The sequence below is a fragment of the Cervus elaphus genome, chromosome 14 (genome assembly GCF_910594005.1).
Source record: "Cervus elaphus chromosome 14, mCerEla1.1, whole genome shotgun sequence".
Classification (NCBI taxonomy): Eukaryota; Metazoa; Chordata; class Mammalia; order Artiodactyla; family Cervidae; genus Cervus; species Cervus elaphus.
In genome coordinates, this window is record NC_057828.1 from 5,669,028 (window position 1) to 5,689,957 (window position 20,930).

The 20,930-nt window shown below is 56.7% G+C and overlaps 1 protein-coding gene and 1 long non-coding RNA gene across 6 annotated transcripts in view; both read left to right on the forward strand.

The window, feature by feature from the left end:
• The window catches only part of SOX13 (SRY-box transcription factor 13), a 33,086-nt gene extending 14,983 nt beyond the window's left edge, over positions 1-18,103 (forward strand). The window contains exons 2-14 of one of the 5 annotated variants that reach the window (XM_043923238.1): positions 2,003-2,201; positions 3,332-3,473; positions 3,541-3,645; positions 7,094-7,266; positions 8,225-8,293; positions 8,674-8,788; positions 11,212-11,297; positions 11,478-11,640; positions 11,992-12,101; positions 12,224-12,320; positions 13,596-13,739; positions 14,550-14,809; positions 16,340-16,474. In XM_043923238.1, the coding sequence (XP_043779173.1) occupies positions 2,003-2,201; positions 3,332-3,473; positions 3,541-3,645; positions 7,094-7,266; positions 8,225-8,293; positions 8,674-8,788; positions 11,212-11,297; positions 11,478-11,640; positions 11,992-12,101; positions 12,224-12,320; positions 13,596-13,739; positions 14,550-14,770 (1,624 nt within the window). In that variant the 3' untranslated portion in view covers positions 14,771-14,809; positions 16,340-16,474. Of the gene's footprint in view, positions 1-2,002; positions 2,202-3,331; positions 3,474-3,540; positions 3,646-7,093; positions 7,267-8,224; positions 8,294-8,673; positions 8,789-11,211; positions 11,298-11,477; positions 11,641-11,991; positions 12,102-12,223; positions 12,321-13,595; positions 13,740-14,549; positions 14,810-16,339 lie in introns of all 5 variants that reach the window. The other 4 variants (XM_043923233.1, XM_043923234.1, XM_043923235.1 and 1 more) reach the window with 4 other exon arrangements.
• LOC122707602 lies at positions 14,821-15,656 on the forward strand. Its single transcript, XR_006344861.1, has 2 exons — positions 14,821-15,321; positions 15,381-15,656. It is a non-coding gene; the product is annotated as an uncharacterized LOC122707602 (long non-coding RNA).
• Positions 18,104-20,930: the final 2,827 nt, after the last annotated feature.

Sequence of the window (20,930 nt, forward strand, 5' to 3'; positions counted from 1 at the left end):
CCTCCCCGCCGGGGTGGGCCGCGCGCCGGCTTCCTGGCTGCTGGCCCGCCCGCGCGGGGCGGGACCCGGGCGCACCCCAGAGCCGGGCTGGGCCGCGCGGGGGTCTCCTCTCCTCCCCTCTCTCCTCACCCTGCAGTGCCCCTCCTGGACCCCACACCAAGCCCCCAGGGCACCTTGCCCTTTCAAAGTGGCAGGAGAGTCTGGTCTGGTCTGGTCTGGTCTGCAGGACGGCATCAAACCGAGCAGATACACCTTATTCGACTGGAATGCTTTCAGTTATTTCATGTGAAATTCTGTGCATGTATACAGTTGTGTACATCTATCGTATGTAGCACATCGCATCATTCCTTATAAGAAGTATTTTGTTATATAGAGGTGATGTAATATACAAATATTATACTTCACCTGCAGTTTAATTTGAAGGATGTTTTACTATATATAATTCTTGCCTTACATTCCCCTCCTAAAAATGTAATGCCGGTGTAAACAAAAATTTTTTAAAGTTTTATTTAACAAAGCTTTTCAAACTACTCTGTATCAGAATCACCAGGAGGGCTTGTTAAAACAGATTCATGGCCTCACCCACAGAAATCCTGATTTGTGCCTGACCCATGACTTCACCTTTCAAACAAGCCCCCAGGCTATGCCGGCTGCGTTGCAGCGCATTCCAACCGACTGTGCTTTAACAAAGGCTCGGAGCACTCTTCTGAACACCTTGTAAATATCAGTTCATCACTTCGCACTGTCCATTTTACAGATGAGAAAACAGTATGGGAAGGTTAAGTAACTTGCCCAAGGTTACTCAGCAGCTCGTGGAGTAGCTGAGGCAAGACCCATACCTTCTTGGAACCTGCTGTGTGTCCCAGCTGGGCTTGTCTCTGTGACTTTGGAGGGGGAGCAGGGCATCTGCTGCTCTGGCCTTGAGCCTGGCGTGACCACCAAAAATGACTCCCAGGATCCTGCTCAGCTACTTGGTGATCCCACACGGCATGGTGTCAGCAACAGAAGTAGGAGATTCGGTCTCTGCTTTCGTTACACCGGGGATTGCAGAGGCCCAGAGGGGGCCAGACTCTAATTGAGAGACTCTAACCAGATACAAGAAAATATTTCTCAGAAAGCTACTCATGTCTTAGGTCACTTCAGCTCACCTCACTTTTGGTAGATAGATAGATGGATGCAAGGAATAGTTGGAAATAGTTCACTTTTATCTTGCCTCTACTATAAGGAAAACAAAGAATAAGTGTACAGGGTAGTCAATGCTTGGTTTCTGTTTGGGGGAGTAGGAGGGAGTGTGAAAGTGAAAGTCCCTCAGTGGTGTCCGACTCTCTGCGACCCCATGGGCTTGTAGCTCTCCAGGCTCCTTTGTCCATGGGATTCTCCAGGCAAGAATACTGGAGTGGGTAGCCTTTCCCTTCTCCAGGGAAACTTCCCAACCGAGGGATTGAACCCAGGTCTCCTGCATTGCAGGTGGATTCTTTACCAGCTGAGTCACCAGGGCAGCCCCTGGTGAGTGGTGGAGAGGGAAACAATCTGGCCTCTTCGTAAAGAGTAACTGCTACTCAACCCCAGCCAGTTATTGCCACAGACTAGCTTCAGGAGATTTCAAGCCCAGATTTTTATGTGCTATCTCTTGATTTTTAAATTTTGGTAACTAATGACAAGTGTGTACTTACACATACACAGACACATACTGTATATATGATCTTGGTTTTACTGGGCTCAGAAAGAGCCACTTAAGTTTCTAGCCTTCTTGGTGGAACCCATCAGCCCACTAGTCCCAGCGCTGCAACAGGCAGGGTACGACAGAAGGTGGCCCAGTCTCCTCTAGACCTTTCTATTTAAAAAGGTGGGTGGGGGGAGCGGGGACAAGGATCTTTTCCACTCACAGTGAGTTCCAAGTGGAGCTTGTCTTTTGCATGAGTGTACCTGTTTGGGGCTGGAACAGCAGTCGCTGCCCCGGGGGCTCAGGACCCCCTTCCTGACTCTGCCCCTCCTCCCTCAGGATGTCTATGAGGAGCCCCGGCTCTGCCCAGCTGGTCCTGGATGAAGTTGGCACCATGGTGAACTGTACTGTCAAGGCAGAGGGCAAGAAGGAGCCTTGTTACGAGGCCCCCCGAGGCTCAGCCTCTGCAGATGAACTGCAGCCTGGAGACCCAGCCCACCCCGCCCAGGATGGTGCTGACCAGCAAGCTCCAGCCCAGGTGCCCGGCACTCTCTTGGGGCTCCTGGGTCAGGGTCCCCAGCCCACCTCTGCAGCTCCTGTGCATGTGCCCATTCCCCCAGTTGATGGAACAGGCACCCCCCAGCCTAGCAGGGAAGAGGGGCAGGTAGACAGGTGGGCGGGTGGGTCAGGCTACCTGTTTGAGCAGGACATGGACTCACTCCTGTCCTCACTCACCTGATATTAACTGTTTACCTATGTGTGACCTGTCCTTAGCTTTGAGGACTAGTTGAGAAATAAGATACACACGTTTATAGTCTAGCTTAATCTACTAGCTTTGTCTAGTAGTAGAAATCTAGTACTTTTGAATCTACTACTGATTAGAGAAAATCAGTCTTATTACCCAAACCAGAGTTTAAATCACTATTAAAGGCAATTCCTCATCCTTAAAATGAAGGAGCTGAACTATATGAGTGGTGATGATTCTTTCAGCTCTTAAAAATTCCATGATTCCATTTAAGAGATGTAAAAGAAATATGTAATCAAAAGCCAAATGAGTGAAAATGAGGAGAGTTTTAGGGCTCTGAGGAGGGATCCAGCCAGGAGTAGGTGAAAGGGGGCTAGAAGTAGGGGTAGTGAATCAAGGAGGACTTCCTAGAGGAGTAAGACTTTAAGCTGAGCCTTAAAGAATGGAGAAGACTCAGATGAGAAGAGGAGAGAGGGAACAGTGGCTGAAAGAGGGTAGGAGTGGGGACCCTGAGAGTAATTGGCCAGGCTGGAGTGGTAGGTGCATGCAAGGGAGTAATAATTAATAGCTGACTTTTGGGCTTTGGCTCTGCAATGGCAAACCTCATTCACATGCATTAACTCCTTTGATCCCAGCTACAATCCTATGGCAAAAGGAGGTTTAAGTATTTCCATTTTCAGAAGAGGGAGGTCAGGTTCATAGAAGTTCAGGGACTCATATGGGATTAAGCACATTATGAGTCAGTGAGCCCAGATCTCTTGTCTTAAAACCTTTTGTTCTTTTCACGAAATCTATTAAACCAAGTCAGAGCAAAGGTCAGGAGGTGGGGAGAGAGGGCCCTCCTGAAGGCTGGGAGCTGGTTAGATTCTGGGGCTCCCCAGGGCAGTGCTCAGCGCCACCCCCACCTGTCCCTCTTCTCTTAGGGTGACAGGGACGTCCAGTCTGTCTTGCAGGACGGCAGCCCCCTGGAGAACAGTGAGTCCCCAGAACCCAGGAGACCAGGAGGTTCCGAGGCTGCTTCTGGAAGCCAGGAGAGGCTGGACTTCAACAGAAATTTAAAAGAAGGTGAGACATCTGCCCTAGTTAGAGATGGGGGCCTGGGTGGGGCGGTGTTAGGATGGTTGCTTCTCAGTCTTCTGGTATCTTCCAGTTGTGCCGGCCATCGAGAAGCTGCTGTCCAGTGACTGGAAGGAGAAGTTCCTGGGAAGGAGCTCTGTGGAAACCAAAGATGTCAAAGGTGAAGGCCCATGTGGGTGGGCAAGGGGGAGATACCTGAACCCCCTTCCCTTCTCCAGGCCTGGCCATGCAGTCTAGGCCTGCAGGGCAGTTTCTGGGGTTCTTGGCTCCCTCACACCTGACCTGTGCCTCTCTGGCTTCTGCCTGGCCCTAGGGGTCAGCACCATTCTTCACCCGGGGGACCCAAGTGCTGGGCTTATTCCCGTGCAACAGAGGCCTGGTGGGAATCAAGTCCCCTGGGACCCTTGTGACCTTGGGCATTTCATTGCCACTTCCCATATCTCACTATAAAATGAATATTCCCTCTCACTGATGGAAATTAATTCTAGGCCATCAGGATTCAGTCAGTACATTAAAGTGTGTTTGCTTAGGTTCACTCCCAGTGTGGTTGTTTAATTTTCCGAGTTCAGTTCACTTCAGTTGCTCAGTCATGTCCAACTCTTTGCAACCCCATGAACTGCAGCACATAAGGCCTCCCTGTCCATCACCAACTCCCGGAGTTTACCCAAACTCATGTCCATTGAGTCGGTAATGCCATCCAACCATCTCATCCTCTGTCGTCCACTTCTCCTCCTGCCTTTAGTCTTTCCCAACATCAGGGTCTTTTCAAAAGAGTCAGCTCTTCGCATCAGGTGGCCAAAGTACTGGAGTTTCAGCTTCAGCATCAGTCCTTCCAATCAACACACAGGACTGGTCTCCTTTAGGATGGACTGGTTGGATTTCCTTGCAGTCCAAGGGACTCTCAAGAGTCTTCTCCAACACCACAGTTCAAAAGCATCAATTCTTCTGCACTCAGCTTTCTTTATAGTCCAACACTCACATCCATGCATGACCACTGGAAAAACCATAGCCTTCACTAGGTGGACCTTTGTTGGCAAAGTAATGTCTCTGCTTTTTAATATGCTGTCTAGGTTGGTCATAACTTTCCTTCCAGGGAGTAAGTGTCTTTTAATTTCATGGCTGCAATCACCATCTGCAGTGATTTTGGAGCCCAAAAAAATAGTCAGCCACTGTTTCCACTGTTTCCTCATCTATATTTTCCGTGAAGTGATGGGACTGGATGCCGTGATCTTAGTTTTCTGAATATTGTTTTAAGCCAACTTTTTCACTCTCCTTTTTCACTTTCATCAAGAGGCTCTTTAGTTCTTCTTCACTTTCTACCATCAGGATTGGTGTCATCTGCATATCTGAGGTTATTTATACTTCTTCTGGCAATCTTGATTCCAGCTTGTGCTTCTTCCAGCCCAGCGTTCTCATGATGTACTCTGCATATAAGTTAAATAAGCAGGATGACATTATACAGCCTTGACGTACTCCTTTTCTTATTTGGAATCAGTCTGTTGTTCCATGTTCAGTTCTAACTGTTGCTTCCTGACCTGCATACAGGTTTCTCAAGAGGCAGGTCAGGTGGTCTGGTATCTCCATCTCCTTAAGAATTTTCCACAGTTTATTGTGATCCACCTAGTCAAAGGCTTTGGCATAGTCAATAAAGCAGAAATAGATGTTTTTCTGGAACTCTCTTGCTTTTTCGATGATCCAGCAGATGTTGGCAATTTGATCTCTGGTTCCTCTGCCTTTTCTAAAACCAGCTTGAACATCTGGAAGTTCACAGTTCACGTTTTGCTAAAGCCTGGCTAGGAGAATTTTAAGCATTACTTTACTTGCGTGTGAGATGAGTGCAATTGTGCAGTAGTTTGAGCATTCTTTGGCATTGCCTTTCTTAGGGATTGGAATGAAAACTGACCTTCTCCAGTCCTGTGGCCACTGCTGAGTTTTCCAAATTTGCTGACATATTGAGTGCAGCACTTTCACAGCATCATCTTTCAGGATTTGAAATGGCTCACCTGAAATTCCATCACCTCCACTAGCTTTGTTTGTAGTGATACTTCCTAAGGCCCACTTGACTTCACATTCCAGGATATCTGGCTCTAGGTGAGTGATCACACCATCATGATTATCTGGGTTGTGAAGATCTATTTCGTATAGTTCTTCTGTGTATTCTTGCCACCTCTTCTTAATATCTTCTGCTTCTCTTAGGTCCATACCATTTCTGTCCTTTATTGAGCCCATCCTTGCATGAAATGTTCCCTTGGTATCTCTAATTTTCTTGAAGAGATCTCTAGTCTTTCCTATTCTATTGTTTTCCTCTATTTCTTTGCATTGATCACTGAGGAAGGCTTTCTTATCTCTCCTTGCTATTCTTTGGAACTCTGAATTCAAATGGGTATATCTTTCCTTTTCTCCTTTGCTTTTTGCGTCTCTTCTTTTCACAGCTATTCGTAAGGCCTCCTCAGACAGCCATTTTGCTTTTTTGCATTTCTTAATTTTTGAGGGATGGTATTAATCCCTGTCTCCTGTACAATGTCAGGAACCTCTGTCCATAGTTCATCAGGCACTCTGTCTATTAGATCCAGTCCCTTAAATCTATTTCTCACTTCCACTGTATAATCATAGGGGATTTGATGTAGGTCATACCTGAATGGTCTAGTGGTTTTCCCCACTTTCTTCAATTTAAGTCTGAATTTGGCAATAAGGAGTTCATGATCTGAGCCACAGTCAGCTCTATAGTCAGTTTTTGCTGACTCTATAGAGCTTCTCCATCTTTGGCTACAAAGAATATAATCAATCTGATTTTTCTCAGAGGAAACTTTAAAATAACTCAGATCCCCAGGTTCAACCCCCACCTACTGACTGAGACCCACAGAGGATAGGGGCCTAGGCATCTGTATATTTCAACGGCTCCCTGAGTAATTCTGATGCAAATGGTCTGTATCCTGGCACTTAGGAGTAACTGTTGCGCCTGATATGAGCTGCATTGGAGACAAGTTAGACATGGCTAGTTGAGGACCGTGTACCAGATCCGCTAAGCTGGTACCATGATCCAGATCCGGACTAAGCTTTACATTCAATTCCTGTTACCCTCACAGCAGCCCTCTGAGGTGACGATCATGGTGCTCATTTAGATTCAAAAATTATAAAGTGCAGAGAAGTTGGTCGCTTGCCCAACAGCTCCCGGCAGGAATGTGTTAATAGGGGAATTTGAACCCAGATCTATCTTGCTGCAAAGCCTGCATGTGTCCCCCTGGACTCTCCCATGGGACAGTTATCCACCTGGCTCGGTGGCACTGGGCTCTTGAGGATACCCCAGGGGTGCGCCAGGCCTGAGATGTCCCACCATCAGCATTTCCAGGGCCTGGAAGAGCAGCTGATGGTGGGGAGCTTCCAGAGCGGCTGGTGGTCAGCTGACTGGATGAGGAGCCTGCTCCGGGGCAAGGATCATGCTCCAGCCTTCTCTGCGGTCCAGTCCCTGGTTCATGCTCCAGTCTTCTCTGCGGTCCAGTCCCTGGCAGGGGCCTGGGGGATAGCAATTGCTCAGTGTCCTACGGGTGAACTGGTGGACAGATGAACAGACAAAAATTGACAACAGTGGCTGTTTCCCTGTGGAGCAGGGACCAAGGAGAGCCTGGCAGAGAAGGAGCTGCAGCTTCTGGTCATGATCCACCAGCTGTCCGCTCTGAGGGACCAGCTCCTGACTGCGCACTCGGAGCAGAAGAACATGGCCGCGATGCTCCTGGAGAAGCAGCAGCAGCAGATGGAGCTGGCCCGGCAGCAGCAGGAGCAGGTGGGCCCTGCTCCCCTGGGCAGGCACCTTCAGGCACAGCGGGGAGCATGGTGGGCCCTGCTCCCTGGGGCGGGCACCTTCAGGCACAGCAGGGAGTGTGGGGGGCCCTGCTTCTCGGGGCGGGCACCTTCAGGCACAGCGGGGAGCATGGTGGGCCCTGCTCCCGGGGGCGGGCACCTTCAGGCACAGTGGGGAGTGTGGGGGGCCCTGCTCCCTGGGGCGGGCACTTTCAGGCAGAGTGGGGAGCGTGGGGGGCCCTGCTCCCTGGGGCGGGCACCTTCAGGCACAGCGGGGAGTGTGGTGGGCCCTGCTCCCTGGGGCGGGCACCTTCAGGCACAGCAGGGAGTGTGGGGGGCCCTGCTCCCTGGAGCGGGCACCTTCAGGCACAGCGGGGAGCGTGGGGGGCCCTGCTCCCTGGGGTGGGCACTTTCAGGCACAGTGGGGAGCGTGGGGGGCCCTGCTCCCTGGGGCGGGCACCTTCAGGCACAGCGGGGAGTATGGTGGGCCCTGCTCCCGGGGGTGGGCACCTTCAGCACAGTGGGGAGTGTGGGGGGCCCTGCTTTCCAGGGCAGGCACCATGGGGAGTGTGGGGCAGGCCTGGCTGGTGCAGGCCGAGACCACAGGCGGGTGGGGAGGGGGCTGCAGGAAGGGGCTGGGATCCCCACCTCTGGGAGTGCATCAGTCCTTGCAAGAGGGCCAAGGTGGAGGGTGCTGGGGGGATCTGAGGGAAAGCAACCAGCTGCTTCCTGGTCTCTAAGAGAAGGGCGAGCTCTCTGCAAAGGGAAAGTAAATCCGGAGGGCTGGCTGGCTGGCTGGCTTCTTATCCTGTCCAGCTATCCTTCCTATCCGTCCACTGGTGTGGAAGGCAGGCTATTGATGGGGCTGCAAAGGCTTATGGGAAGTGGGATCCTGGGGCCTAATGTCCACGCTCCCATTGCCTACTCTTTCCTTCTGCCAGATTGCTAAGCAGCAGCAACAGCTGATTCAACAGCAGCATAAGATCAACCTCCTTCAGCAGCAGATCCAGGTAAGAGGGGGGAGGGCTGGGCTTTGGGAGAGCTGGGGGTTGCGGGGTGGACGCCAGTGTGCAGACGTGCTGTGAACGGGGAAAGACAGCGGCTGTGGATGAAGCAGAACCACTCAGGCATGGCCCCAAGCAGGGAGGCCCATGTCTGCTCTGCCCCTTCCCTTGTTTTCGTCCCCGTGTCAAGGGCAGGGCCCAGAATACCTTCCTCCCAGCTGGGATCTGAGGGCGCAGACAGGGGCCCGTGGAGCAGGTGTGGGGTCCGATGGATCCTTTTGAAAACTGCCCTCTCTTCCCAGGCCAACCCTCTGTGTCCAGGGCTGACCACAGCTGGGTAACTGGTTGGGACCCCCAGGACTTTTCCAGTGTTTCTTTGCCCTCAGCAGGTCAACATGCCTTACGTCATGATTCCAGCCTTCCCCCCAAGCCACCAACCTCTGCCTGTTACCCCCGACTCCCAGCTGGCTCTGCCCATTCAGCCCATCCCCTGCAAGCCAGGTGAGTGTGGGAAGGAGCCCAGGAACCGCTGTCTCTGTCAATTTGCAGTGTCACCTTTCTGGGTCTCAGTTTGGGATCTGTCTAGTTGAAAAATAATCCCTTCTTTCTGAATTTCACTGGGAGAATGAAAAGAAACAGCACATAACCATAAAGTGCTTTCCAGACTAAGGATGTTGCCAATCTGGGTCTAGTCTCCAGTTCTGGGACACTTCCTGTTCCAGAATATCAGTACTTGAACATTAACTGATTTATACATCTCCTGAATTCACACTCCTGCTCTGCTCTGCCCTGTCACGGGACTCGGTGACCGCAGAGCAGAGCGCCAGCCGTGCGTCCGGAGCTGACCAGTAGCTAGGCAGCCATGAGGTGATAAAATGTGGACTCTGAGCTGAGACAGCAGAGTACCAACAGCCAGGGAATCTGGGAGGGCTTCTTGCGGTGCTCACTTGGGTCCTGGGGGCGCGGACTTGTGAGGATGAAGCTGGGAACTGAGGGTGGAGGGCCGGGGCCTGGATCCTGGGGCCGGAAGCCCAGTGGGGTGTCGGTGTGGGCCGGCGGCAGGGCTGAGCGTGGACTCTGGAGTTTATCTGTAGGATGTGGGATGTGCCCGGACGTTTCAGCAGAGGCTGCGTTGTCACACTGGCTGTGGGTGGTGGGGAACAGGGCGGGTACCAGGCGGAGTTGAGACTGGGTCGGGGGCTGTTGGGGGGATGCTTGAGGTGGGGGTGACAAGCCCAAATGAAAGCAGCGAGCATGGGATGGAGGCGGCGAGGGAGCTGTGAGCACGAAGTCCTTGTGAGCGGCCCTGGGGGCAGGCGGAGGCGCTGCCATCCCTGGTCCAGGAGGGGATCGGGTTTTAGTCAGGTGGAGAACAGCTCCCTTTGGTGATGTTCCCGTTCCACGTGAGAGACAGCAGAGGAAATCCAGCGTGGGTGCAGCAGCAAGGCCTCTGGGCTGTGGCCACGGTTCCTGGGTCAGCCCCCCTGACTCAGGGTGGAGGCAGGGAAAGCATAAAGGCCTGGAAAGTCAGACCCTGCTCTGAGGGCAGCTTCCTGGGGTGAAGGCGTGGGAACTGGGGGTGGTATGGGGTGAAGGGGAGGGCGGGTTGCACAAAACCACAGCACGTCCAGGTGTTCGCGGGGCCGAGCTGCAGGGCTGAGGAGGGCAGGCGCCTGTGCGGGGATGGGTCCACAGCCTCGCGGGCAAGGGCGACAGGAAGTAAGTTTTGGGAGACCTGTGCTGGCCAGGCTACCACCTGCTTTATCTGCTCCCAGATCCTAGTGGGCAGGGAGCCCTGTGGCCGCCAGCTGCGCCTCCAGGTTGCGAGCGTTAGTGGTGCCCACAGCCCATTGGGACAGGGCCCAAACTCCCAGGCTCGGCCGTCACAGGCTGCGAGCCCCGCTGGTCCACGGCATGCCGCCCTCACTTCCCACCTTCTGCTTTGGCACCCGCCCGCCTCCACTGCACCTGCCCACCCACTGACACCCCCTGCCCCCTGGGAGGCCTGCTCCGGTCCCCCCAGCTGAGCAGAGTTCTCTGGCACGCCACGCACACAGCCCGTATCACCACCGATCTTGTCGGCAGTGGCTTATCTTCATGGCTCATCTCTCCATCTCAATTGTCAAGTCAGTGAGGCTGGGCCTCCTTGAGGGAGAATGAGCCCAGCTACGTAGAAGAGAGCTTGAGCCTGTACAGGGGAAGGTCTGGGTGCAGATCTCAGTGCTCCCATTCATTAGCTGTATGGGCACCCGTGCCATTTCTCCCGGTCTCAGTTTCCTTATCTGTAAAATGGGATGATATAAACTGAGTATCTATTCATATGCCACACACTAGGGATTATCTTGATAATGCACATAAGACAGACTACAAACCAGGTAGCTGCTTTTGTACCCTGCATGAATATGCATGTATGCTAAATCACTTCAGTCGTGTCCAGCTCTGCGACCCTATGGACTGTAGCTCGCCAGGCTCCTCTCTCCATGGGATTCCAGGCAAGAACACTGGAGTGGGTTGCCATGCCCTTGTCCAGGGGATCTGCCCAATCCAGGGATTGTACCTGCCACTCTTAAGTCTCCTTGCACTGGCAGGCAGGCTCTTTACCACTATCGCCACCTGGGAAATCCACCCTGCCTGTAGTAGGTACAAAATCCGTAGAAGGAGCAGAGCTCATCTTGCCTTTGGGTGGGAACTCTGTAGTCAGTGGGTTGGGAAGGGCAAGAACAGGGTGAAGATACAGGGGGCGGGGTGGGGGTGGGTGGGGTGGCCAGGAGGCCTCAGCAGCACTCGGGCTGGGAGGCAGCAGTTGGAAGCCAGCTGGGCCGCTCTGACCCTCCGCCCGCTTTGCGCTGCTGGGGCCTCGTCAAGCAGGGTGTCTGCTGTTCTGTGCTCATCCAGGGCTTTTCTCCTTGCCGCCTTTTCCATAGTGGAGTATCCGCTGCAGCTATTGCACAGCCCCCCCGCCCCAGTGGTGAAGAGGCCTGGGGCCTTGTCAGCCCACCACCCCCTGCAGGTACCACCCCCCACCGGCCGGCGCCCTGGCCCTCGGGGGCCGGCCGCCCCTCGGGGATGGGGGTCCTTTGTGCTCCCGTACTTCCGCCCTGGTTTCCCGCCTCCTTGTCTCCTCCGCCCAGCTCTGGCCCACGTGCCCCTTGGCCCCTCTGGTGTTGCTGACCCTCAGCGTCTCCCTCAGGAACCCTCCCAACCGCTGAACCTCACGGCCAAGCCCAAGGCTTCGGAGCTGCCTAATTCCTCCAGCTCCCCCAACCTGAAGCTAAGCAACTGTGGACCACGTCCCCCAAGCCACGGGGCCCCCACGCTGGACCTGCAGGCCAACCCCCCTAGCCTGCCCTTGGGTAAGCCCCCCACGCCTTTCCCTGCTAAGGGAGAGTGGGATCTGAACAGGTCCGTGAGAGTCTCTATGACCAGAGGTTAGACTTGCTCTTTTCAGCCCCCTTGAGTTTCAGCACTCGGCGTCCCGGAGACCCTTCCTGCTCTCCCTGCCAGATCTGACTGAGCAGCAACCGCCCCACCATCGGGGATCTAGGCCTTTCTCCCGTCCGTCTGTGGGCACCAGGGCTCCCCGTCAGCGCTGCCGCTTGGGGGTGTGCAGGCCAGCAGAAGGGAGGAGGGTGCATCACCCCAGGGGTGGCAGGACACGACCTCGCTCACGCACCCCTCTGCTCCTCTCCCCGCCGTCTCTCCAGGCTTCCTCGGTGAAGGGGACGCTGTCACCAAAGCCATCCAGGATGCCCGGCAGCTGCTGCACAGCCACAGCGGAGCCTTAGACGCTTCGCCTAGCGCCCCGTTCCGCAAGGTACGGGCCCTGCCCTGCACCCGGGGGCCGGGGGGGACACAGAGGCCGAGGCTACCGCAGGAAAGCAGGGCAGGGAGTGGGGTGAGCAGAGGGGGCTGATTACGAGTTCCCTGTCTCCACAGGACCTCATTGGCGTGGACACATCACCAGCCAAGGAGCGGCTGGAGGACAGCTGTGTGCATCCGCTGGAAGAAGCCATGCTGGGCTGTGACATGGACGGTGAGGATCTGCGGCCGCTGCTGCTCCCCGCCAGGGCCAGGGCGGGTCAGGGGAGTCTCTCTGCAACCCTTCTCCCCTAGGCGGTCTGTGGAGTCCCCTTACGGGTCCCTCCCTTGCCTGCCTCCTCCCTGTGGCCCTGCTGGTCTTCCCTGCCTGCTGCAGGAGGCTCCAGTGACCCCTGGTGGTGATGGAAGGGAGGACGATCTGCCAGCCCTGGAGGACGATCCTTACCCCAGGCTGCCCTGGGGGACTCTCCTGACCCCAGGCTGCCCTGGAGGACTCTCCTGACCCCAGGCTGCCCTAGGGTCTCTCCTGATCCCACACTGGCTGCCCTGGGGGACTCTCCTGGCCCCACACTGGCTGCCCTGGGGGACTCTCCTGACCCCAGGCTGCCCTAGGGTCTCTCCTGACCCCACACTGGCTGCCCTGGGGGACTCTCCTGACCCCACACTGGCTGCCCTGGGGGACTCTCCTGACCGCAGGCTGCCCTGGAGGACTCTCCTGACCCCAGGCTGCCCTGGGAGACTCTCCTGACCCCACACTGGCTGCCCTGGGGGACTCCTGACCCCACACTGGCTGCCCTGGGGGACTCCTGACTGCAGGCTGCCCTGGGGGACTCTCCTGACCCCAGCCTACCCTAGGGTCTCTCCTGACCCCACACTGGCTGCCCTGGGGGACTCTCCTGACCCCACACTGGCTGCCATGGGGGACTCTCCTGACCCCACACTGGCTGCCCTGGGGGACTCTCCTGACCCCACACTGGCTGCCATGGGGGACTCTCCTGACCCCAGGCTGCCCTGGGGTCTCTCCTGACCCCACACTGGCTGCCCTGGGGGACTCTCCTGACCCCAGGCTGCCCCGGGGGACTCTCCTGACCCCAGGCTGCCCCGGGGGACTCTCCTGACCCCAGGCTGCCCCGGGGGACTCTCCTGACCCCAGGCTGCCCCGGGGGACTCTCCTGACCCCAGGCTGCCCTGGGGGACTCTCCTGACCCCAGGCTGCCCTGGGGGATTCTCCTGACCCCAGGCTGCCCTAGGGTTTCTCCTGACCCCACACTGGCTGCCCTGGGGGACTCTCCTGACCCCAGGCTGCCCTGGAGGACTCTCCTGACCCCAGGCTGCCCTGGGGGATTCTCCTGACCCCAGGCTGCCCTAGGGTCTCTCCTGACCCCAGGCTGCCCTAGGGTCTCTCCTGACCCCACACTGGCTGCCCTGGGGGACTCTCCTGACCCCAGGCTGGCTGCCCGCCCAGGCTGATTCCTCCCCTGCTCCCCAGGCTCCCGCCACTTCCCTGAGTCCCGGAACAGCAGTCACATCAAGCGGCCCATGAACGCCTTCATGGTGTGGGCCAAGGACGAGAGAAGGAAGATCCTCCAAGCTTTCCCAGACATGCATAACTCCAGCATCAGCAAGATCCTTGGTGAGGGCCAGTGGGGTCTTGGGGCTGGGGTGGGGAGGGTATGGGGCCTCTCGGAGCCGTAGTCCAGGAGGATCTGGCTGCAGAAGTCAGCTGGGTCTAACCGGGGCTTACTGGGTGAGGGCCCAGGCCATGGTGAACTCCACGGAATCTGCCGGTGTTTGGGAATCAGGCAGGAAGTGGGCCCAGTGGGTCCTAGAGCCTTGTCACACGGTGGGGCTCTTCTGCACCTACGAACTTGGGGGGAGAGAGAGTGTGTGTGTGCACATTGTCTAGCTCTCCCTCTCCTATCTCTCCCTAACCTGTCCTTCTCTTTGCCCAGACCCTTGGAGTTGGCTCTGGCAGGAAACAAGAGAGACATATTCTTGGGCTGTCAGTAGAAAGGGTTTTGAAAGTATACCTCCTCATTGGGGGCCAACGAGAAGTGGAGGGTCGCGCAGGTGGGGCTAGAAAAAGCAGTTGTTTTCAAGCCTCAGCTCCTCCAGTTTAGGCCTCTGGTCCTTGTTGAGGGCCTGGGGGCCTACTCTTTTATTTATGCAAATCATGCAGACCAGAGGCTTCCCAGAGTTGCCGGGTAGTTTGGTATGTGGGTGGGTGCTGTCTTAAGCTAGCAGTTGGGTATCCTTCTACCTGTCAGCCTCATTCATTTGCTCAGTATCCATGGAGCACCCACACTGGGCCAGGCCCTTACTGTGTATATATGACTGCACATGAATCTGGGGCCCGAAACCTTGGTGGGGTCTCCGGCACCCACAGAGGGCGGGCTGTGTCAGCAGAGCCCAGTGCTGACCGCTTGCCCTGGGGCTGGGCCAGGCTCCCGCTGGAAGTCCATGAGCAACCAGGAGAAGCAGCCTTACTACGAGGAGCAGGCCAGACTGAGCAGGCAGCACCTGGAGAAGTACCCCGACTACAAGTACAAGCCGCGGCCCAAGCGCACCTGCATCGTGGAGGGCAAGCGGCTGCGGGTGGGCGAGTACAAGGCTCTGATGAGGACCCGGCGCCAGGATGCCCGCCAGAGCTACGCGACCCCGTGAGCGGGCCTGCCTGGCAGCCGGGGCTGCGCGCGCGCGTGTGTGCGTGTGAGAGACAGGGCTCAGTGTGGGCTTCCAGGGGAGCTGTGTGTGTGAGAGAGAGACAGGGCTCAGTGTGGGCTTCCAGGGGAGCTGTGTGTGTGAGAGAGAGAGGGCTTAGTGTGGGCTTCCAGGGGAGCTGCGTGTGTGTGTGTGTGTGATAGAGAGACAGGGCTTAGTGTGGGCTTCCAGGGGAGCTGTGTGTGTGAGAGAGAGACAGGGCTCAGTGTGGGCTTCCAGGGGAGCTGCGTGTGTGTGTGTGTGTGTGTGTGTGTGAGAGAGAGAGAGAGACAGGGTTTAGTGTGGGCTTCGAGGGGAGCTGTGTGTGTGAGAGAGATAGGGCTCAGTGTGGGCTTCCAGGGGAGCTGCGTGTGTGTGTGTGTGTGTGTGTGTGTGTGTGTGTGTGTGTGAGAGAGAGACAGGGTTTAGTGTGGGCTTCCAGGGGAGCTGTGTGTGTGAGAGAGATAGGGCTCAGTGTGGGCTTCCAGGGGAGCTGCGTGTGTGTGTGTGTGTGTGTGTGTGTGTGTGTGTGTGTGTGTGTGTGAGAGAGACAGGGTTTAGTGTGGGCTTCCAGGGGAGCTGTGTGTGTGAGAGAGATAGGGCTTAGTGTGGGCTTCCAGGGGAGCTGCGTGTGTGTGTGTGAGAGAGAGATAGGGCTCAGTGTGGGCTTCCAGGGGAGGTTGTGTGTGTGTGTGTGTGTGTGTGTGTGTGTGTGTGTGAGACAGGGCTTAGCGTGGGCTTCCAGGGGAGCTGCGTGTGTGTGTGTGTGTGTGTCTGTGTGTGTATGTGTGAGACAGGGTTTAGTGTGGGTTTCCAGGGGAGCTGCGTGTGTGTGTATGTGTGAGACAGGGCTTAGTGTGGGCTTCCAGGGGAGCTGCGTGTGTGTGTGTGTGTGTGTGAGACAGGGCTTAGTGTGGGCTTCCAGGGGAGCTGCATGTGTGTGTGTGTGTGTGTGTGTGTGTGTGTGTGAGACAGGGCTTAGTGTGGGCTTCCAGGGGAGCTGCGTGTGTGTGTGTGTGTGTGTGTGTGTGTGTGTATGAGACAGGGCTTAGTGTGGGCTTCCAGGGGAGCTGCGTGTGTGTGTGTGTGTGAGACAGGGCTTAGTGTGGGCTTCCAGGGGAGCTGTGTGTGTGTGTGTGTGTGTGAGAGAGAGAGAGAGAGAGAGAGACAGGGCTTAGTGTGGGCTTCCAGGGGAGCTGCGTGTGCACACACTTGACCAAAGCAGGCATCCCAGTGGTTCCTTTAAATAGGAAACTCCCTGGCACATATGAAATATACAACTTCCCCAAACTGAATTTACACATGATCCTCTAGGAGTATCTGAACATGTGGCCCTGGGGCTGCATGGGGCGGGCAGGGCAGGTCTGTAGCCCACAGTAAATTCCCCATCAGCAAAGCGCCAGGGATCAGGTGTGTGTGTCTTGGAGCCAGAAGGGTGGGGGTGGGAGGAGGTGCCCTGCCGAGGCCCAGAGGACAGTGGGCCGGGGGTCGGAGTCGGGAACACCTGTAACCGCACCTGTCCCCTGCCCGCAGCCAGCAGACCGGCCAGGTGCAGACGAGCCCCTCGGAAGTCCTGTACCCGCGGGTGGCAGGCCTGCCCCTGGCACAGCCCCTGGTGGAGCACTACGTGCCCCGCGGCCTGGACCCAAACATGCCCGTCATCGTCAACACCTGCAGCCTCAGGGAGGAGGGCGAGGGCCCGGAGGACAGGCACTCGGTGGCCGATGGTGAGATGTTCCGGTTCAGCGAGGACGAGGACTCGGAGGGCGAGGAGAAGAGCGACAGCGAGCTGGTGGTGCTCACGGACTGATCCCGGCGGCCCGAGCCTGGCCCTCCTCCCCGCGGAGACCTGGGCACGGCCGCCCCGCCCACTGGTACTTGGACTCGGGCCTGCCGGAAGATGGGCACAGCTGTGCATGTGTAGATGCATTCGCGGCGGGAGGTGACCGCTCTGCACACCCCGTGGGCACACCGAGGCGCTGGTGGCCTCGGTGGCTCCTGCTCAGTGGCGATGGGCTGGGCTCGCCGGGCTCCACTGGGGCTCTTGGGGCCCATGGCCAGCGGGCACTGTGTGACCCTCCCCCCCTGCAGGTCTGCCCGTCCTGGGGGTATGGCAGCTACAGACCTGTTCCTCTAGGGCCACAGTTTTGTTATTTCCATTCTTGTTCTGGCTGGACCAGCCGCCGCGGGACCAACATGCACCCCGCAATCACCACCACAGTGCCCCAGATGGCTGCTTTAACCAGCAGGCTCTTTGTGCACAGAGGTCTGGCTGTCCTTGCTGTCCCTCCCTTCCGCCAAGCCTCTCATGTCTCTGGCTGCTGTGTGCACCTGTGTTTTCGTCTGTTCTTGCATCGCATAAGGTATTTATTGAGTGCCAGGGGCCCTTGCTGAGCTCCCGCGGCTGTGTCTCCTGGCGCCATTCTTGCTTCTCTGGGGGGCTCTCTGCGCCTCTGTCTGTCCCCGAATTGCTACCTCTCCATGTCAGTCTGGGCGTCTCAGGTTCTGTGTGTCCGTAGTGCATTTCTGTCCTTGCCTCTCTGCAGGGCCTGTTTGTGTCTCTCCCTTCCCCAATGCCTGCCCTTGCCCCTCTGACACCCACTGGGTTTCTGCAGGCCCCAGTCTGCCCCGGGTCCCCGGGCATCCCGGCCGCTCCTGCCCACTCCGTCACTGCCTCCCTGACTCCCCTGTAAGCTCCCCGGGAGTCACTTCCACTTCCAGCTCCCGCGACCGGGGACGTGCTGGCCTCCAGACGGGGCGCCTCAGCCCTGTCCCAACCTGAGTGCCAGGAGCGGGGCGGAGCACTGGCAGTGCCCCTTCTGTGAGCGGCAGGAGCGTGGGAGGGCTCTCGAGGCCACGGGGCTCCACAGCCTCTGGAGCCGGAGGTGGGCAGGCTCCGTGTCCTGGGGGGCTTCATCCTCTCCCCCTCCCCCACGCCACACCGGGAGCTTGCCCGGGTCCTGGTCCCTATCACTGAGTCTTTCCCCAAGAAAATCAAATCCTGCTGGCACCTGACTCCAAAGATCCGGAACAGCCCTGGGCAGGGTGGGAAGGGAACCCACACCCCACAGGGACAGATGTGGAGTTTGTGTCTGTTCCCCCATCTTCCCCCTTCTCCTGCCCCACACCCAGCTTTTCTCCAGCTGTTTCTTTTTTTTATGACTGTAAACATAGATAGTGCTTTATTTTGTTAATAATAAGATAATGATTAGTAACTTAACCAGCACATTTCTCCTGTTTACACTTGGGGGGGATTTTTTGTTTTTGTTGATATAATAAAGACAGACCGTTTCAGAATCTGGCCCTCGCCGGGAGGGGTGGGGAGACAGGCTGGCCTAAGGCCACAGTCCCTCAGCGTGCCCCAGCCCGGCACCACTACCCCTGGTGGCAGCCCTGTGGAGCCAAGCAGGAGACATCCCGGGCCAAGGAGGCCAGGCTAGACGGCCCCCAGGGCCCACATGCGACGGCCACCTGCTCCAGGGAGGGGAGCCCAGCCTCACCACAGAGCCCCCTCAGGTCCGAAGAAGAGAATGCAGTGTTAAGAGCACCATGGTAGTAAGTCAGGAACTCGGCAAGTTCTCCGCAGGACTGGCCGTGTGGTCATGTGCGTGAGTTGGGGGGATGTCGTTTCCCCTTTGTGCCTCATTACCCTCATCTGAGAAACAAGGTATGTTATCCTCTCTCAGAGAGGGAGCCCTTTGAAAATCTAATGACTCTCATTCCACAAAAGGGCTCACGCAGACACCATGAGCCCCCTAGGATACTGATGAATGAAGCAGGGTCGCTATTTCTGTATTTCAGGGCTCTGTGACCTTACACTTTGAAATGAGGATTTCAAATATCTGTGTATCACAGAAGGGAAGTAACAGTCCCTAAGAGCTGGATGACTGAAACTCTCAAAGTGCAAGAAGAGCTGATAAAAAGACCAGCTCTTGTAGCTGAAATAATCCCATTAATATGAAATTGGGGCAGCAGAGCTAACAGTCCTGTGTCAGTTAGACTTGGGGTGGATTAACGGAAGTGTGTGCTGACCAGGGAGGTGAGGAGCCAGGGTGCGCCACACGTTCCTGACCTCAGGTGCGGCATGCCAGCCCGACGCAGAAAAGGCCATTGTCACAATGGAGGGGCCCAGAGACAGGCATCCTGTTCAGAGGGTTGCAGGGAGCCTGGTGGATGGACGTGACTTTCAAGGAGTGGTTGGGAGGGCCAGGGGTGTTTGGTCCAGAAAAGAGGAGGTCAGGGTAGGGCAGAAAGAACAAGACTGTTTTGTTTAAAGCTGCCAGGTGAGCAACACAGGTATTTGATGTAGCTCATAAGACAGCACTAGCCTGGCCTTTTGATGAAAGTCTCAAGGGTCAACGTTTTTGACTTAACATAAACTTTTTGACAGAGATGGCCAGAAGTGGTAGTGAGCTTCCCCAAAAAGGAAGTATTTGAGGAGAAATTATTGAATGCTGGGAAATGGGTTTCTAAGTTAGAGATGGCTAGTGGTAAGAGAAGGTAGGTATGGTTGATTCCAGGGCCACAAACCCAAGAATTAGGGTCCCAGTCTTTTGATCTAGGGAGTGTCCTGGCTGCCAGCCTTCGCTGGTTTTGCCCAGCCCAGCCTCCCAGAGCTTGGAGCCTCCTCTCTCCTGCCTTCCCGCCCCATGTCACCAGCAGGGCAGTGGCAGGCAGATCTTGGGGAAGGAAAACTCGGCGGACTGTGGCGCCCGCCCCCTAGTGGCCACACAGGAGAGTCGCTCATTTTCTTGTCACTGTCGGTCCCCACCACTGTCCCCCACTGTTCCAACCCAAACTGGGCAGTCTGGTCAGCACACGCCTAGCAAGGCTCACCCTCACCCGAAGCCAGTCCTGAGCTCCCCTCACTTCCCTACTCCCAGGCCCCCTGTGGTCTCTGGAGCCTGAGGCCAATACTACCCAGCTCCCACGCCAGCAACCCTTGTCCTGTCCTCCTCCCAATTGCAGAGACAGAGTCGCATGCCCGCATCCTTCAAGGGCAGGAAAACTGTGCCCGGGAACCTGTGGTTGGGGCCCTGGAGCCCCACCTCCTGGCCCCAGGAGAGGCAACACAGGATCAGATGGGTGGAAAGGTCAGGTGGGTGGAAAGTGCCTGGACACTGCTAGGAAGCTGGGGCATGACCTTGTTCTCTGCGCCCTGGGTACCTCTTGGAGCGTAAGGGGCAGGGCAGAGCAGAGCAGAGATGAACGTGTGCCCAGGAGTGCTTTGCCTAGAACACCTGCTCAGTGTCAGGAAGGGGCCTGAGGGAGCATCCCAGGCCACCCCAGAGTCTGGGAGGCCTAGTGCTAAGGCCTGTGGGCAGGGCTGCTGGTTAGTGCCGGGGGCAGTGAAAGGAGACACGGTGAGACTCCAGGTTTTGTTTGGGAGTGGCGTGCCCAAACCCCCCAGCACCCAACCTGCCCCTCCCTGCCCACCCCCTGGGGGACTGGAGGGATGAGAATCATTTCTCAAAGGCTGTAGTGGGATGGAGACTCATGAACTCTGCTGCAGGTGGTGGCCAAGCCACGGGGATACAGGAAACCGGGGCCCAGTACCAGCTGCTGCCTGCTCACCACTGTGCCACCGTTTCAGTGCATCAGGGTGCGCTGTGCTCATTCACTCAGTTGTGCCCAACTCCTTGTGGCCCCGTGGGCTGCAGGCTCCTCTGTCCAAGGGATTTCCCAGGCAAGAATACTGGAGTGGGTTGCCATTTCCTGCTGAGGATCTTACCCATCCAGGGGTCAAACCCACATTTCCTGCGTCTCCTGCATTGGCAGATGGATTCTTTACCGCTGAGCCACCTGGGAAGCGGACATCAAGGCCCCAGGCATCTGGGAACAAAGCTGCCTTCACAGTGGCTCCCTCAGCTCCAGAGGTGGATGGTCTCCAGGGAACAGGGAGGGTGGGCACTGCCTTACAGCCCCCAGGAAGGCAGTGCCCATGACCCCTGACCCCAGAGATGATCCCCAGGGGTCCGAGGTGCCCAGCCCTGGCACCCGCCCTACGCTGGGGTAGACCTTTGCCCACGTCCTCCTGACATCCCTCCTAGGCGTGATACTGCTGCCTGCCAGGGGCCTGGCCACGCTGGGTCACCAGGACCTTGAACAAGGCCCGAGCTTCCAG